Source organism: Antedon bifida, chromosome 11, assembly GCF_963402885.1.
Source record: "Antedon bifida chromosome 11, ecAntBifi1.1, whole genome shotgun sequence".
Lineage (NCBI taxonomy): Eukaryota > Metazoa > Echinodermata > Crinoidea > Comatulida > Antedonidae > Antedon > Antedon bifida.
In genome coordinates, this window is record NC_136236.1 from 5,119,990 (window position 1) to 5,138,312 (window position 18,323).

The following is an 18,323-nucleotide window of genomic DNA, read 5'->3' on the forward strand; positions in this document are numbered from 1 at the left end:
CTTTGGAGGCATCGGACCATGTCCTTTTTGTCAATGAACAAATTGCGTACTTTTTAATAGTTTGAGCCAAATCATTCTTTAACAAGTTTAATCTTTTGAATTTTAAAGTCAGGATACATTTCAACCTGTAATCTCATTCAAAAAATACTTATGAACTATAGGCTATACTTTCATAAACTTTTAAAATGTGTGTAAATGTAACAGGGAACATTGTTATTCAAATTTATGTTAATTAGCCATAACTGACAAAATGTTTTGATTTTTTTTTTTACTATATTTTTTTAAACTAAAGGTTTGTCTACATTACCAAACAAGTTTGACAAAAAAAGTAGTGCCCAAATAATGTAGTTATGACATCATCATATCCATATATGGGCACATCACATTTTTGTCATATAAAGTTTGATGGTGTAGACAAGGCTATATTAAACAATGACCTACTTTTAACTACTTTATTGATGCACTAGAATGTACTCCAATTCTAAATAAATTGTCTTCAAACAACAGTTTTATTGTATTCATACTATAGACAGAAGCTATAATATCCCACAATTGACAATAGTAGTCCATCCCTCCTGTTATTGACGAATCCTTTTTTGCTGTTGGTTTTGGATTGAAAACAAAATAATAATAATAGTATGTATACCATTGTCTTCAAACAACAGTTTTATTGTATTCATACTTCAGACAGAAAGGTACCTTAATACAATCAATCCATTGCCAACAAGGTGTGTCCGCATTATTTAAGAATAATGGTATGCACAGTAATGCTACAAAATATAGCAACCTTTAATCCACTAACTGTTATCAGCGGAAACTCCATAAGCCCTGGTCTTGTCAAGTACACACAGCTATTGAAATACTTTATTAAATTTATTGACACTTTTTACTAAATTTACATCAATTTTTGTTTTTGTTTCATTCTATCACTGGGTGGATGTTTTATCTTTCTTTCCATTACAGCAATACATTGTCTTGCTTGATATTAAACCTTTACAGATTTTGGGAAAGGTAACTTCCAAGAGGGCAAGTTAGTTAAATTAAAAACTTGCTGACTTTTATTAAATAATAAAGAAAATACGATAACCGAGAATCCTATGCTGGAGTATAATCCCAGATCCCTATTCTGAATTCAGACACTTTAAGACAGTTATAAATTTATTTATTAAATTTAATTTAAAGTTTAAATGAGTATACAGTAATTCCGCCTCCTAAATTTGTGGAAAATGTTCCAATCAGGCCCACTGGGATAATCGTTCACATACAGTAATAGTTGAAGAATTACAGATAAAAGGAAGTAGGCATAAAAAAAGTTTGCATCTATACTGCCCTCAATAGAATACTCTGAAAAATTCAACTATAGAGGGGAGCAGACTAATAATTATAGTGATCACTCAAGCACGAGCTTAACCCTGGCTCATTAATATTAAAATCTGAGGGAATACATAGCATACTCAGTCAATAGTTCAACCGAATAATAATATTAATCAATGATGCGTGAAGGCAATAATTTACGTTGTCTATACAGTACAAGCACACATCATAAGATCCACGTTGCAATTGATGATGTAATATTTCTATAAATATTTGGATGATTCATTGCGTGAATGAATGGTGTTTACCTGGATAAAAATTAATCAAGCTAAAAATATAGTCTTGCGTTCCTCGTTAGACAAACCTATCAAAACAGAACAACATCTGGCAAAATCCTGATACGAACATAAAATGTGTACACTATTTAAAAAGGAAAGGGGATCTGCTCATCTGGGTCGGTGCTACCGGCTAGCTACCATGGATCCTTTAAAAGCTCTGTCTACACTATCAGTGCGATGTGCAGAAATATGGTAGTGATATACCCAAATACGATAGTAATATAACAAACATAATCATATCTATATCTATGGGCACATACATTATTTTTGTCACATAAAATTTGATTGATAGTGTAGAGACTGAACTTTAGAGGCCTAATTCGATTTTCCTCATTTGCCAGTTAAGTTGATATATTTAATAAATAATAAGTCTTCAATTTTACATAGTACTGTAGTACCCATGTTTAGTGATTCATAATAAGAAAGATACAGGTACCGTACAATACAATTAGTACTGTCCACAAAGTATACAATTATTTTACAGGTACCTTTGTCAACAAATGGATTTAATTTTCACTGAAAATGTCATTAACTGTTTAATGACAATGTATAAAGTGACTCATAAGGATGTTAAACATTTTTATTAACAATGTTGTTAATCAAATGTTTAACATCTAGGTTAAAGTCAAGGCATTAAAGCTAATAGTAATAATGTTTAAACTAGGACTAAACAAACATTATAGAATAACTACTGTATCACTCAGAACCTTGTGGCAGTGTACAGTAGCAGACCCACTGTTTTGACGATAATACCAATTTATCCACTATGCAGTATAAATCAAATTATATAGTAAAATTATTCAAAAACGCAATGCAAAACTATTTGTTCTACTCCTTTTAAATTCTAATGATGAGCAGTTATGGCAGATCAAATCTTTTTAATGAAAATGTTCCTTGAAAAGGAGAGGAGGTACTGGGAGAAATGACTTTTGCCTGTGTATCGTATCATGATGAGTATAGGCCTATCTCATCTGCTACGACCCTACGACCCTCTACAGTAGGTCATGGTACAACTAGAACTAGAAAGGGTAAAATAAAATAACAGTCTTAACATATTGATGATAATTATTCATTTTCATTCAAAAATTATACCAATGGTTTTAAAAATATCGAAAAAAAAATACAGTACCTGTAGAGAGAACGACTTCGTAACATGGCAGATCAATGCTACTAGGATCCATTTCTTCCAAATCAAATTCATTGAAAGAGCTCATTCAAATAATTCCAAAAATATAACTTAAATACAATAACATACCAAATCCAATGTTGCTATTAACAACATGGAAGCCTGACAAATAATGCATTATTATGTCACCAACTTGATAACATATTTTAATCTAATCGAGTTTACAATTTGGGGACGTGGACGTTATCACTAAAAGGCCAATTTCACATGGGAATCACTGAATTTGATACTACAATGTTATAAAATGTAAGGTGTGATAATTTCTTTGTTTCATTTCAAAATCAACAAAGAAATATGATTGATTTTTGGCTGAATTTCATATAAGATTTAAAGTTCAGAGGTCAGTGGTTGTTGATGTGCATTTGTGGGTAAATTAGTTGATGTGCATTGTGGGTAAATTTTGTAGCTATGGATACTGTGAATAATTGGACAAATTAGGTACTGCACTTTGTTTTGTGCAAAATAAGAAAATCAATAAATCAAATTATTATTAAATGAAAACAAAACAAATGTTTGTGCTATAGCAACACCATGCATTAATTGCCGTTGGTGAAGATGACATCTGTGTGAACATTTGTGCCAAAGGGATTATCACATCCAGTCACAAAAAGAGAATACTTGATTTTTAATACATAATTCGTACTTATTGTACAGTAATAATGCTTAAAATATTGGATTAGAAAATTGCAAGAAAATTAAATCCATATTTGAGATGGCACTAATAAATGTATAAGGAAAGTATGGTTTTATTAAACTTTATGATATACTGTAAAAAGGGACATCCATTCTTTTTCCAAATTGGTATGTTTGCCGCCCTCTATCTTTCTAATTATCAGAGTACTACAGAGGTCAAAGCCATCAATCAATGGCGACAGAATAAAATAAACAAGATTCATTAGGGTTTCTATAAAATGGAAGAAACCATCAGATCAAAACTAATTACAGAACTATAGTAGTAGAAGCCAGCAACTACAACTTAGCATTACAATGAAAAGGCACTGTCAACAGTACTAATTTAATAAAACAACATTAATTAGTTAGGGGACACTAATTTGAACACAAATAATCCGGATGACTTATGGTATTTCTCCTTAATTAGTGGTCATGGTGCTGCTCTATTGTACCAAAAGTGGAATGTCCAAGGATGCACAGACTAGACAATAATTAATCAGATTAATTAGAAAGGTCATTCACCTTGACATGTGATAGTACTGATATTAATTAAGTTAATTAATAATTCACTTATTTCCATTAGACCACATCCTAGTTAGAGGTATTCACTTTTTGTATTGAACGCACAACATGCAAACAAAGAAAAATAGTCTCTAGTTTGGGCTCTAGTTGTACATTGCCATCTTCTAAAATTTGAATAATAAACAGCTGAACCACAACACGCATCAGAGCTAGTCTCTAGTTGTACATTGTGAGTTTATTATGACCTCTTTGGACAGATTGCCATCTTCTAACATTTGAATAATAGCTGAACCACAACATGCATCAAAGCTAGTCTCTAGTTGTACATTGTGAGTTTATTATGACCTCTTTGGACAGATTGCCATCTTCTATTCTAACATTTGAATAATAGCTGAACCACAACATGCATCAGAGCTAGTCTCTAGTTGTACAATATTGTGAGTTTATTATAACCTCTTTGGACAGATTGCCATCTTCTAACATTTGAATAATAGCTGAACCACAACATGCATCAGAGCTAGTCTCTAGTTGTACAATATTGTGAGTTTATAACCTCTTTGGGCTGATAGCCATCTCATAAAATTTGAATAACAGTGTACAGTAGAATCATTCTTTAACACACCCATATTCAGTGCCACTTTGTTGAGTCCCTAACAAAAGGGGTAATAAAAACCATAAATTTTAACCGGAAAATTACTGTACAGATACAGTATCCCACATATTGTGGGAAAATACATTCAACATAAATAATAATAGATGTTGGAAAATAGTGAGGTATTACACAATACCGCATGATCAATACATTATTGATATTTCTGGTATCATCATTCATGGCCAACTTGGTTGTACTGTATGGGTTGAAAGAGGTAAGTACAAAAGTCAATATCCTGTAACATCAAACTTTCAAAGGATGTTCACATACTAAATTTAATTCAAAGGAAGTTCAAAAGGAAAAGAAAAATTGTATAGTAAGCCTCAATTCACACTTTGGTATAAACCTGAAACCGAAAAGATTTGAACCATGACCTCTCGCTAAACAAGATGGGTACTGGACTGTTAAACCAGCCTCACTTTCAACAATTACACAAACCAAACTGGTGTTTGTGGTCTTTGAGTGCCGCTGGATAAACTAATATTGAAAACTACTATGTTTCTCAAAATTGGGGGCAAAGTTCAAGGAATGTACCATTCTCTATCTAAGGTGTAAATACAATTGTAATGTAATTGAGTTGTATCGCTCTTTGTGGTAATGGTAACGGTTTATCCGGGTAAGTTTAGGCACAAAATAGACAAGGCTGTATTGAGATTCTCCTAACAGTATAACAACAGTTGAATATTTTGAAGCAAATTGAGTACTCTCATTAACAACACGTACAGTAGTTCCAACTACATATTGTTTTAATATCTGTAGAGATTCTAACTCATTAAAAATATTCTGAAAAAAAATTGCAGTTTGTACAGCTTCTTCTAACAACATTACTAGTTATTGCTGACAGATGTCACAATATTTAAACTAAAACTATTCTTCATACATTTTACTCATTTGTGTAATGAGATGCTGGAGACTGAAATCATACAAAACAGATTACTGAACAGACTAGGGAGGCAAAAATGATTAAAATAAATAGTAGAATAAAAATAAAATGTAAATTTCATTAATTATTGATAAATTAAAACAGTAAGATCAGTATTGTACAATGCAGTACAAAACAAAATTTACTTAATTTTCTCAAGCTATTTTGGTCACGGTTCACAAACATCCCAAACATACAAGCCGCTCCTGGACCCACCTCTCAAGGTGGTCCAGGTCTACATCCGGTCCAGGTCTACATCCGGTCCAGAGCCGGCCTAACTTTATTGCGTGTTTACACTTACCGATTGCCGACCCATGACGGCCCAAACCGTAAGTGTAAATGGGGTCTCATCTCTCAAGCTTTCTTTAAGGAATGGAGCAGAAAAAGTTGGGTTACAAAATGGCACTAGATCAGGATCGAACAGCAGTACATACTGTTTGTACAGTGAAATCTGTAATCTAATGTATGTCTACAGTTTATACAGATATTACTATTAATACACACATTAGTTTTTTATGATATAAAACATGTGTTTAAATACTAAAGGTTAACAACAGTGCATGCTGCAGTTTGCCTTATGGAAGAGTTTGTAAATTGTAAAGAACGTTGTTATCAGCAATATAACGTTCAAATATTAATAAAAATAGTATAATATGGTATACTGTAACTACTGTATGAGCAAAAAAAAAGAGTAATAAAAAATAACCAACTTTTGCAAATCATTATCATTTAAATAAATCTTCCGAACATGATTGGTTTCTTTTACATGGACTAACTTCTACCAGAAGTTACTAACAAGAAAATTACAAATTGATTTAAAAAACAACACAAAAAAGGCCCATTATACTGTACTGTAACTAACAGGAAAATGAAAAGAGGAAATTGGTAAACATGCCATTAGATTTGATTCAGAACAATGTCTTATCAAACAGAATATCAGAAATGAAAAAGGAAGTAGTGGAACCTAATTAAGGAAAAGCCTACTTCTCACAGTGAGATATTATCACTGAAACAAAAAAGCGGCAAATAGACACCAAGTGTACTGTATGGTGCACAGCACATCCTGGAGATGTTCATGTTACAGTTCCTAAGTGTTGTATTCAATCATTTCAAACTTAAATTAACTTAAAAAAATATGTCAATAACTTCATTCGAAATACAATTGATACGCAACATTTAAACTAAGTTTTCTTTTCTATTAAAATTGATTTCTATTTTTAATGTATATTTTCTCTATAATTGTTATTACTCTTTGTTAATACTTTATGTTTGTTATGATATTTTCCAATTATTGTACTCATATTGAAAATCAGTGCACTAGTACTGAAAGTGGCTGCAGAATAAAGAAAGAATAAATAAATACAGTAAATATACCAAATTGTCAACTACAAATGAAAAGTAGTGTTTATTTACTGTACATTTCTTTTTTTTCCTTTAATGATGATTTTATTTGCCATTAAAGTTTGGCTTCCTTGTATCTCAATGCTTGCTTAGTATCCTAGGCCTTTACTTACATTGTCTCTCTCCACCCATGTACAGTATTACAAAATGGGTACCTAGTATAGGTCAAAACACAACTGCACTGATTACGATTGCAACATTATGGGAGTATGTTTCCAGATGTGTTTGATCCAAAACATGACTGGGGTAATAATATGAAGAGCTTAGTAGAAGCTTTGCGTATGAAGAACTATATACAGTAAGATCGACATATTATTATTATTACCGTATCCTCGGGTATAATCCCACTTCGAATCTAATCCCACCCCCTACTTTATGTCTGATTTCACAAACAGGCATATCCCTGGGTATAGTCCCAGTATTGACTTTTGGTTTGGGTGTAGACCTCTCTCTAGCCAGTTCATATGAGTTTTTACAATAAATGCTTACCAATAATTTTTTCCTGAACCATGGTTTCTCCGAGTATAGTCGCAACACCGAAAACACTCGATTTTGTGTTCTAGGGGGGTGGGATTAAATCAGAGGATGTAAGGTATTACTATTACTATAATGTTGTGTAATCATACATCTGTTATTAATTTACAATACAAAATCAACTGTGATACTGTACATTCATGAACTTCGGATAATCAGGATATTCTGTGTGAAACCTGAATTGCTTCCTAAAGGAGTTATGACATGCGTAAACATACTGTACTTTTAAAAATAGGTACATTAGGTAGCAATCACATGGTAATATTATTTGTTTTTTTAAATTTTAATGTCCAAAAAAATGCACATGACTTGCTATACGATGGGAAAAAACCATTGTGATGCTTCTAAAAACAAAGTTTATGAGGTTTTTTTTAAAGGCAGGTTGGCACTTTATTTTGGGCATGAGAAAGCACTGTGCTAGGGCTTTGAACCAGACCCTCAATGATTGGTAAGCAAGAATGTTTAAACACAAAGCAGCATTACCACTACATTTTATCTTTAAATTTTTGTTTAGACCTAAACATTGATTGTTATGTTATAGAAAAAAAGAGGGAAAAAATACTACGGTACTGAAAACAATCTATTTTCCAACGAAAAAGAAAGTATTCTAATTTACATAAATTGAAAAAATCTATTTATTTTCTTTGAAAATGGATCTAAAATTTAAAAAAGTTTTGCATTGTAATATATTTTATATATTTGCATTTATTTATAATAATTTATTACATTACATTCGAATTTTTAAATATTACTGTTTATCACTGTGATGTAACTGTAGAGTTTGTCTTTTTATGGCCAGGCCATGTACTAAACACTAAGTGAAACCATTGATTTTTATTGTATAATGTATCAGAAATAGCACAATACAGAGAGTTGAAAGGTCAATTTTACTGAATCTGGTTGTATGCAGACAAAACCACTCACCTACTGCAGTATTACAATAACCAAAATGAAAGTATTAAAAACTGAGACAGGATGCTATTATATTAGCAAGAAAACACAATCAATATTATATTTTGTTTACAATTCAAATGAAATGTTACTGTACTGTACAGTAAACTATACCATTCTGTACAGTAAACTACTGTACACCATTCTGTACAGTAAATAAGAATATCATTCTGTACAGTAACCTATACCATTCTGTACATTACTGTAAGCTATACCATTATGTATACTATTCTGTACAGTAAACTGTACCATCTGTACAGTAAACTATATCATTCTGTACAGTAAACTATACCATTCTGTACAGTAAACTATACCATTCTGTAGAAAACTATACCATTCTGTAGAAAACTATATCATTCTGTACAGTAAACTATACCATTCTGTAGAAAACTATACCATTCTGTACAGTAAACTATACCATTCTGTAGAAAACTATATCATTCTGTACAGTAAACTATACCATTCTGTAGAAAACTATATCATTCTGTACAGTAAACTATACCATTCTGTACAGTAAACTATACCATTCTGTAGAAAACTATACCATTCTGTAGAAAACTATATCATTCTGTAGTAAACTATACCATTCTATGCCATTTTGTAGTAAACTATGCTACTAGTCTGTACAGTATACCATTCTATACAAACAAAGTACTTTAAAATACAAAACCAATATTGATATAATTCTTTAATCTTTAATAGTAAAAAAAAACTTCGCACATGATCTAAAAGTCAGTACAGTAGACCTACTGTACCACGAGTGGTATGCAAAATTACTTAATCTTAGTCAAACTGTGTGGATTTATAGCAGATTCATTGATACTTTAGTTGATACCAGCATAAATAATATTAATAATATTACTCAACAGAAAGACTAGAGTATAGCTGTACTGTAATGTAATAGCAGTGTATGTGCAGTATGTACTGTAAAACAATGTTTTCAAAGTCTTCTTAGACAGCCTGGCCTGAACACCTTTGCGATTTCAATGGAGACAATTACTGAAGACTATGGATTTTACCAAACTTATAGTAGAAATTGCGTTCCTGCTAATCCTCCAGATACAGTACTGTAGTTGATGTGACATGTATGAAAGTGATTGTATGAAAGTTCAGGAAAACATTTTCAGTAGTTACTGTACTCCTTATAGTTACACCTTCAGGACACTTGAACAAAGTGTCCCCTTAACAGGTGTGTCCCTAGGATAGGGATTGGCTGTGGTGTTGAAAATATTTCCCCTTTTATTGGAAAGTGTCCCCTTAATAGGGGTGTCCCTTGAATAGGGATTGGCTGTAGTGTTGAAAATATTTCCCCTCGTTGATTTCACAGGAAAGTGTCCCCTTAATAGGGTGTCCCTTGAATAAGGATTGGCTGTAGTGTTGAAAATATTTCCCCTCGTTGATTTCACAGGAAAGTGTCCCCTTAATACGGGTATCCAAACCATGGAGTTCTACTGTATTTCCATGATTACAAATTAAAACATTTAAAAAAAAATTGTACTTACGTTTACATCGGAAGCTCTGTGCATAAAATCCCCAGATGAATGCCCCGCATTTATCGCACCACGTCGGGTTCGTCATTAACCGTATCGGTACAAAGTCGTGTCCACTGTCTTTTTCGTTCTTGATACCGTTCTTCTTTCTGTGTCTCAGTCGCGACTTATCTGAATCGCTTGTTTGTTTCACCATTAACTTTTGTCGCCAGCCTAAGAAGTACCCCATACCGCTAAGGAGTCCACCGTTACTCGACGCAGCTTCAATGATTTCATCGTCGTGTTCGTGCGTGATACCGTTCTCACGCTCCAATGTCCGCATCTCTATATATTCAGACATTTTTGTCCATATATCGTGTAGAGTACTCATTTTTGGTGATGAGAATTAGACTGATTGGTAGAGAGAAACAAGGATAGAATAAGGACAGCACCTAGAGTAAAAAACAAAGAGTTACCAGTGAATACATTTATTTTTAAATAGTACAGAAAAAGAAACTTTTTGTCTCTCTTACTGGCGTGGCTACACAAGTCATAAGATAATCCACGTATACTAAATTAACAAATTGAACGGGTTGAAAACAGCATTCAAAATAATGACTGCCTTTAAACATAGAATTGAAATGCATGTGTACTGTAGTCATTTTATTTTAAGTTTAGCATTGAAGAAAGCAGCCTAGAGTCTATAATTAAAGTTTGCAATTGATGGCTGTCTTTTTTTTAATGTCACCAGCCAACCATGTGTAGCTAGTGACGTTAACAATAGCAAGAGTCTGCCTAGTCTAGTTCACATGCAATGCATACAGTACGCCAGTCTTATGCCATACATGTCACTGTGAACATACATGTATTGCCTACACAACTCTTCCACCTATTGCGCACTTTTAACCTAGTAGCACCAACCCTAAAGTATGAAGACACCATTACCCTTTAGGGAAGACCTTGCAACTACTGTTTTTGCTATTTTTCAAATTTTAACACCCTACAAAGTACCGTATAAAGCTTGCTATACACTGCACCATCAAATCATCACTGTATCCTTTTAACCCTTTAATATTTATTTTAATTACTTATTGGTGTGGTATAAAAGCTCAACCAGTATAAAATCTACATTATTATCCTTGGAAAAAAGTGAAGGGTAGTGCAGAACATTTAAATAAGAATGGCTTTGGAAGATAACCAAACATAATGTTTATGGAAAAGATTTTAAGGGGAAATTTTCTATTCTGTCATTTCAACTTAATGACTGTCAATCGAAAGTAAAAGAAACCCTTCGCTTACATCTTGTTGACTACCGGCCTAATGATTATGAGATCATGGGTTCGAATCCAACAGTCTAAGTGTCATATTGCTTTATCCTTTGGCAAGACCATTACATTTGCCTCTCTCCACAAAGGGGTACTGTACAAATGGGTACAGTACCTGGTAAGGTCAAAATACAACTTCACGCTGTACTAGCCTGCAATATGGGACCATGTTTCCATACGTGTTTGATCCAAAAAACGACTGGGGTAATAATATGTACAGCGCTAAGAAATTTCACAACATTATGCGCTTTATAAATCCAGGATATTTATTATTTGGAACTGCATTGTGGCGGCTGTGGACCCGTAAAGGATGTAATCCAATCTCCAGAAACAAACATACTAGTAGACTAACATTCATGATTCTTTGCAGCCACATTATGAGCATTCCTACGTTTAAAGGAATTGGTCAGTTAGGCCTACTGGCCCCATATTGTTGCAGAAAATAAAATATTCCAACTAAACTGGCTGGCTGCTACCATCATGTTGATGTAACATGACCTACTTCAGAAAGGAAACCAAAATTGGTTAATAATTTATTACCGCAGCTTAGCTATGTGTGTGAACAGGGCTTTAGTTATCACTGTAGAGTGCCTCAGTTGCTAAGGGGTCTTGAGTTGTGGAAGTAAAATTCCTGGAGGATTAACAAGGCTTAGTGACAATATGGACAGACTGTCTCATTACTGCATACCTAATTGTTTATTTGTACAATCGTAAGACATACTGTACTATAGTTACTTAATTAATACTGACTGAAAATCAAACAAATTCTTCAGTCACAGGCATTACTGTAGGTTTGAATACAATCTACAGTGTTCTTCCAAAGCAGGTTTGCCAGCTGGCTTTTTTATTTTAAAAAAATCATTCAATCCATGCACCAATCGATAGTAAGTTCTTTATGAAGTATTCTGTAAGTGTAAGTATAGTAGTATCCTAAACATCCACTTATTTTTAGTTATTTTAATTAAGCCAAATCACTTATTAGTCATACTTTTTTTAATCTAAATCTCAATCGATTTCAAAATGTATAGTTTTGAACGCATTTGTAACTTCAAACAACACTACGTAAGAGTCATTTTAGAATCAAGTCATCATACTAATAACAGTACTCATAAAACGAGAGTGGTAATAATATTCATACAAAAGTAATATTATGATTAATTATAAAGTATTAACTATTAATATAATGCAATGCAACACTAGATTATCAAAAGCGGAAAGAATATTTAGTAAAGTACAGTATTCATGAACTGACATACAGTACAGTACATTAAGCAAGGGCGGAAACAGAAAATGGTATATATGGTGGGAGTTATGGGGAGGATAGTGAATGTTTATGAGTGCGATGGTACAAATAATTTCATGAGGTGAGTGAAAGATGAAATTCTATGTTCATAAGGCGAAAATAGAATTTTATATTTCACTAAATAAAATTATTTGTACCATCGGACAAATATAAAAACATTATTTGTTTTATAAGTAGATTCTTGTCATTGCTATTGTTCTGATCTTGTTGTTGTAAAGGATAGATCGCGCCATGTGCGTCACTGCCTCTTTTCACGATACTGCTAATTGTATTTCAAGCATGTGACCCACAATCGTCCAAATGACAGGAATTTATTTAGGTGTAATATAATAATTTAACATAAATATACTCTACACAAGAAAACATACTATTGTATTGGATTTAATAATTCTCCAAACAGTATAATAAGTAAGAAACTTGCATGTGGAGCCCGTTGAATTTGCCCCTGGTAAAAGTTGGTTACTGTCATGCATGCAGTAGTGGAAGGTATGTACATAACATGATCTCAATTCAAAGCAAGAGTTCAACATTAAAGCTCTGTCTACACTATCAAACTAGCTTGACAAACAAGTGTGATATGCCCAAATGATGTAGTGATGTGCTCAAATATGGTGATAATGATCATTATCATGTCCATACAGTATATGGGAACATCACATTTTTTTGTCACATAAAGTTTGATAGTGTAGACAGAGCTTAACAAACTATACTTACCCATTGTATAATGTTCTATGAAAACTATGATTGACAAACAAAACGAAGATAAAGTAATTTAGTACACTGCAGTTAGTGCTAATTACAACAATAGCATAGATCAGTACTATTTAACTGTGATGAGAAACAAGTATGAAACGCTGTCACACTCACAGATTCCAATGGCGTGTTGCTATATTGTTATTGTTACAACAACACATCTTTTTGGGAATGGAGCACAATTGATTTTGTCTAGTTCCTATTTTCTGTGTGTAATCAATTGAATCAAAAACCCTACATATATCACCTGATCAAGTTCAAAGTTGAAACTTTGTCAAAGGAAATAAAATCACAAATGATTGCTTTAAAATACAGTAAAAGGAAACCAACAGATGTTTTATTAACAGTATACAGTTGTTTATCAAAACATGATTCTTTGAAATTGGTAACTACAGTAGTAAGAAAGCACCATTGTTAGTGGTTATAGAACCCTTCCTTTACAACCTATTCAGGAGTAGCCGAGTGGTTAGAACACTTTACTTACTGTCATACAGAGAGACCCGGGTTCAATTCCTGACAACTCGCAGTATACTCAGCTGTAAATGAGTTAGAGTACCTGGTTGAAAATACTCTAGGTAGAGGATAGGTGGCGTGGAAAGGAACTGGCCACCCTACCACCCCTACCACATAACGCAGAGGTTTAATAAAATGAGTTCCTATAAACAGCTCATTCCCCTACGTTCCGAAATGAATATGGGACTTAGTTCTTCTGGATACACCTAGTGGACATCATTCCATAAGAGGTACACTATTTCACTACAAGACAACCAACCTATACAGAGTGGACACCCCTATATTAAGAGAATACTTTTCATTTCGAAACGATGGTATTGTCCACCAAAAACATGAAAAATTAAGATTAATAAAATCAGACTTTCGTAGAAAAAAAAAGAAAAAAAAACAATGACTTTTTTACTTATAAAATGACAAAACAAATGGTTAAATTCACCCAACAAATTCATTGGCTGGCAGCCAATTTTACTATTCTTTTGCTTTAAATTACACTTACAGTAAAAAAGTACATTTTTTTTATCTAATTTTTTATCAAACTGAATATTATTAAATATGACTTTGGCATATTCAACAACAAAAATATTTTTTTCAGTGGATAAACGTAAACTAATTATAAATAGGCCTATAACTAAATTTTCCTTTAATTACTTGATTTAAAATTTTAAATGGATGAATTGCATTTTCTTATTAGTTAGCAAGTACTGTACAGTAAAAACAGTAGGAAGTGGTTTAATTCAACTGGCTGACGTTGGGATTAAAAGTTATATGTCTGGTTGGATTGTCTTTACTATCATTTATCAATCTTTATTGAACACATGGGTTAGGCCGATATACTGTATAGATTAATAAATAATGAAACATTGTATTTATTTATTAAATAATATAATAATATTAAATAATAATAAAGAATATCATTCATTATTGAACAGTTTCTGTATTTTTTTTCAATAATATTTTTTTAATATTTCAGTATTAATTCAACTAAAATAGTCAGTATTTTCTTATTTTTTTTAATTATCATAACTGTATTAATAATTAATGTATATTGTATAATTAATATTGTCTGTAAAAATCACTATACTTCTTTACACACGTTGTTTTAGTTGGGGATATAGCTCAGTGGTAGAGCAATCGACTGCAGATCGAGAGGTCCCTGGTTCATGTCCGGGTGTCCTCTACTGATTTGTTTGGGAGGGGAGTTGTGGCTTGGTGGTTATGATGCTTGGCTACCACTCCAAGGGTCCTGGGTTCAAGTCCCGTCACATGTCAGGACAAAATTACAACTCCACTCCCAAAGACTTGTATTAAGACTTTGTTTATGTAGAGCATCTTGTGTATATGTTTGACTTGTGAACCTCTGAGGGTCCCTAATGATCAGCAATTGCTGGATGGATCACCCTCAATAAATATGTTACAAAAAAATATAAAAAAAAAGGTTATTGTATTATTATTATTATTATGAATTTATGATTGATAGAATAAAGTTCACAAGAAAAACCTGAATAACTAGGCCTAGGCCTCTAGTAAGAAAGACACTTACACATAAATAGCATCGTCATCTATACTTTATGAATGAATGTGTAGCAGGCAGCATGTTGTTTCAATATAAATTATAAATTATCTTCATATCATCATTCACATCATATTGTTTATAAATTTGTATTCATTCATATTGATATTGAATTTGTATTGTAATGCTTTAACCACAAACATGGGCCTATCTGCCTACTCTAATAAGCCTAGCTAGGCCTGATTAAATAAAGTTACTAAAAATAATAGTAATTTTGGTTTAGTGTCATGGCTAGGCATTTGTCAAGAGCTAGGCCTAGGCCGGAGTTCCATGAGAGTATACCCATCATCCCTCCGCCGACGAAAACCTCACACACCACCACGACACACGATCCGAGCGAGAGAACAATGAAATGTGTAAACATACACAACTCAAAAGTAAATGGAGCCTTTCTAATATTAGTAAATCACAAATATCTAACTAAACTTACCGAGAAATAGAGGGTATATATGTTACACAACGATATATTGAGAGCACGTGGTGTTTCTTCACAGAGTTTAATTCTTTTGAACAAAAAAACTTTCAGAATAAACAACAAAAATATAATATCGTCCACTCATTAATATCCATCGTCTCATGAACCGGAAGTACCTGCTGTTGTTTAAAAAGTTCATCGACCGGTAAAAAATAGATGGCGCTGTTCTATTTTTTTTTTAAGTTATCAGAGTGACTAAACAATTCCATCTTTCCCAATAATACACCTGCACAACCATTGCATAACAACGCACGGCATACCAAACCGTTTCGTACACCTGCGATGAAAATTTAAATTCAATTTCTTTTCTAAAAAAATTTAAAACAGAAAGGAGGACGTATAATTCTGTGAACCCCAAACACAGCTCGCATAGCTTTAACTCTATTCCACCGATATGTATGACGTAATGATAAATTACGTAATACACGTATAAATAGACTATTATCAGCTGTTTGTGGCGCAACGGGTAATGCTCAGGTTTGAGTGCTCTCAGCTGCTCTACGGGTATTTTTTTTTTATTTTGAAAGAGAGATATTTTGAGGGTTGTAAATGTCCGGCCTAAACAATTGGACCTTTTTTAAAATCAGAAACAAAGTTGCATGGCATTATTTTCTATTAAATAGACTGCCATAAAACCTCGAAAAGAAGCCCATGTGCTCCTTCATTTTTAGTACTCTTGGGTGTGCTTCTTTTCCACATGGAGTTCTTTTCGAGATTACTTTTGCAAACTAAAAGAGTGGAGCTGCTATGTTCCCGCCCCGAAAATGTTTTATTTACATGATTTGAACAATCTTCTAATGTAAATATTAACAACATCAACATTTTAAACATTGACTCTGCTAAAGGGAACACAAAGGATATTGTTGTTTCTTAAATTTATTAACATTTAGTGACTTTATTTCTACTTACCACTTTGCTCCACTGGTGCCAAATTAGGTCCACTTGAGCACAGTGTATTAACATACGAACAAATATTAAAATGCAGTGACTTATTTTTATTTTATATCACTGTGCTCCACTAGCACCAAGGATTCACTTGAGCACAGTGTATTAATATAAAAATATTAAAATACAGTGACTTTATTATTTTTATTTTATATCACTGTGCTCCACTAGCACCAAATTGGGTCTACTTGAGCACAGTGTATTAACATATCGGGATGAATTTTTTTTTTTCATTTTATCTGTGCTCCACTGGCGCAAAATTGGGTCCACTTGCGTACAATGTATAGAACATACAAAAAGACAATATTAAGGTTCAGTGACTTCTATTTTATATCACTGTGCTCCACTGGCGCCAAATTGGGTCCACTGAGCACAGTACATACGAAAAGATATTAAATTCAGTGACTTATTTCTATTTTATATCAATAAACTAAATGAGGGGAGCTTCTAGGTTCCCGCCCGGAAAATTGTATCTTTTGTTGTAACTTTTAAATTTAATGTTGTGGCGTGTTCACCGCGTAGGACTAACAATACCATCTTTCCCATTACACCTGCACAAACTCATTTGCATAACAAAGCAGGGCTTACCAAACTGTTTAAAATAGCTACAAGGTCCCCAGAAATGACACCAATAGTATTTTGAAACATGATATATAAGAGTCTTCACTACCCACCATGATTGGGGCTGAGCAAAGACAATTTTGAAAAAAAATATTTGTTGAAATATGAAATTAAAGTCTCCAGTTAAGCTCATCATGGTTGGGGCAGAGCTAAGAATGAAAGCTTAGTCCCCGGAAATTATGAAACGAAATATAAAAGTCTTCAGGACCAGCCATACAATGGTGATTGTTTCCCAAGTGTGAGACATGCAATGCACGCGGCCGTGACGGTAATTCAACAAAACAAAATTATGAAATACAAACAGAGCTAGCACACAAAAGCCTACTTACTAATTTTAATATTTCTATAATTTAGAAAACAATTAGAATTATCATATCACCTTTGATAATTATAATGTTAAATTTCAACTATCCAGATGCGAATTTTAGGTTGGGTTTTAAAAAACTCGACTTCATAATTATGCTTCAATTTCCAAGATCTGCTTAAAACATATTTATTTATTCTACCATAAACTTTTATTCACAACATATTAGTAGGCCTAAAATGCAATATCTTGCATGAAACGGATATTTAAAAGTACACTATAATGTGTAACGGTAGAATTACAATTCTAATGTAAAAGATTAACAAAATTAAAATTGAACAGTGTTGTGTGTTGATCGCGAATGACTAACAATACCATCTTTTCCACAGCACATGTGCACACTCATTTGCATAACAAACGCACGGCATACCAAACTCTACGATAAGATAACATTAACTCTCTTCTAAACACGTAACGAAGAGAATTAATTCCCTTTTTTTACATTAAAATAAATTGAGGGCGCTAAACATAAAATTTAAACCATCAAAGCAGT

The 18,323-nt window shown here is 32.9% G+C and overlaps 1 protein-coding gene and 1 non-coding gene across 4 annotated transcripts in view; one reads left to right on the plus strand and one right to left on the minus strand.

Moving 5' to 3' along the window:
* The window catches only part of LOC144856371 (ras association domain-containing protein 1-like), a 37,928-nt gene extending 21,945 nt beyond the window's left edge, over window positions 1-15,983 (minus strand). For 2 of the 3 annotated variants that reach the window (XM_078714369.1, XM_078714367.1), the window contains exons 1-2: window positions 15,856-15,983; window positions 9,995-10,413 (exon numbers count right to left, since the gene is read on the minus strand). In XM_078714369.1, the coding sequence (XP_078570495.1) occupies window positions 9,995-10,352 (358 nt within the window). In that variant the 5' untranslated portion in view covers window positions 10,353-10,413; window positions 15,856-15,983. Of the gene's footprint in view, window positions 1-9,994; window positions 10,414-13,303; window positions 13,360-15,855 lie in introns of those variants that run through there. The other variant, XM_078714368.1, reaches the window with a different exon arrangement.
* Trnac-gca (transfer RNA cysteine (anticodon GCA)) lies at window positions 14,961-15,032 on the plus strand. Its single transcript has one exon. It is a non-coding gene; the product is annotated as a tRNA-Cys (tRNA).
* Window positions 15,984-18,323: the final 2,340 nt, after the last annotated feature.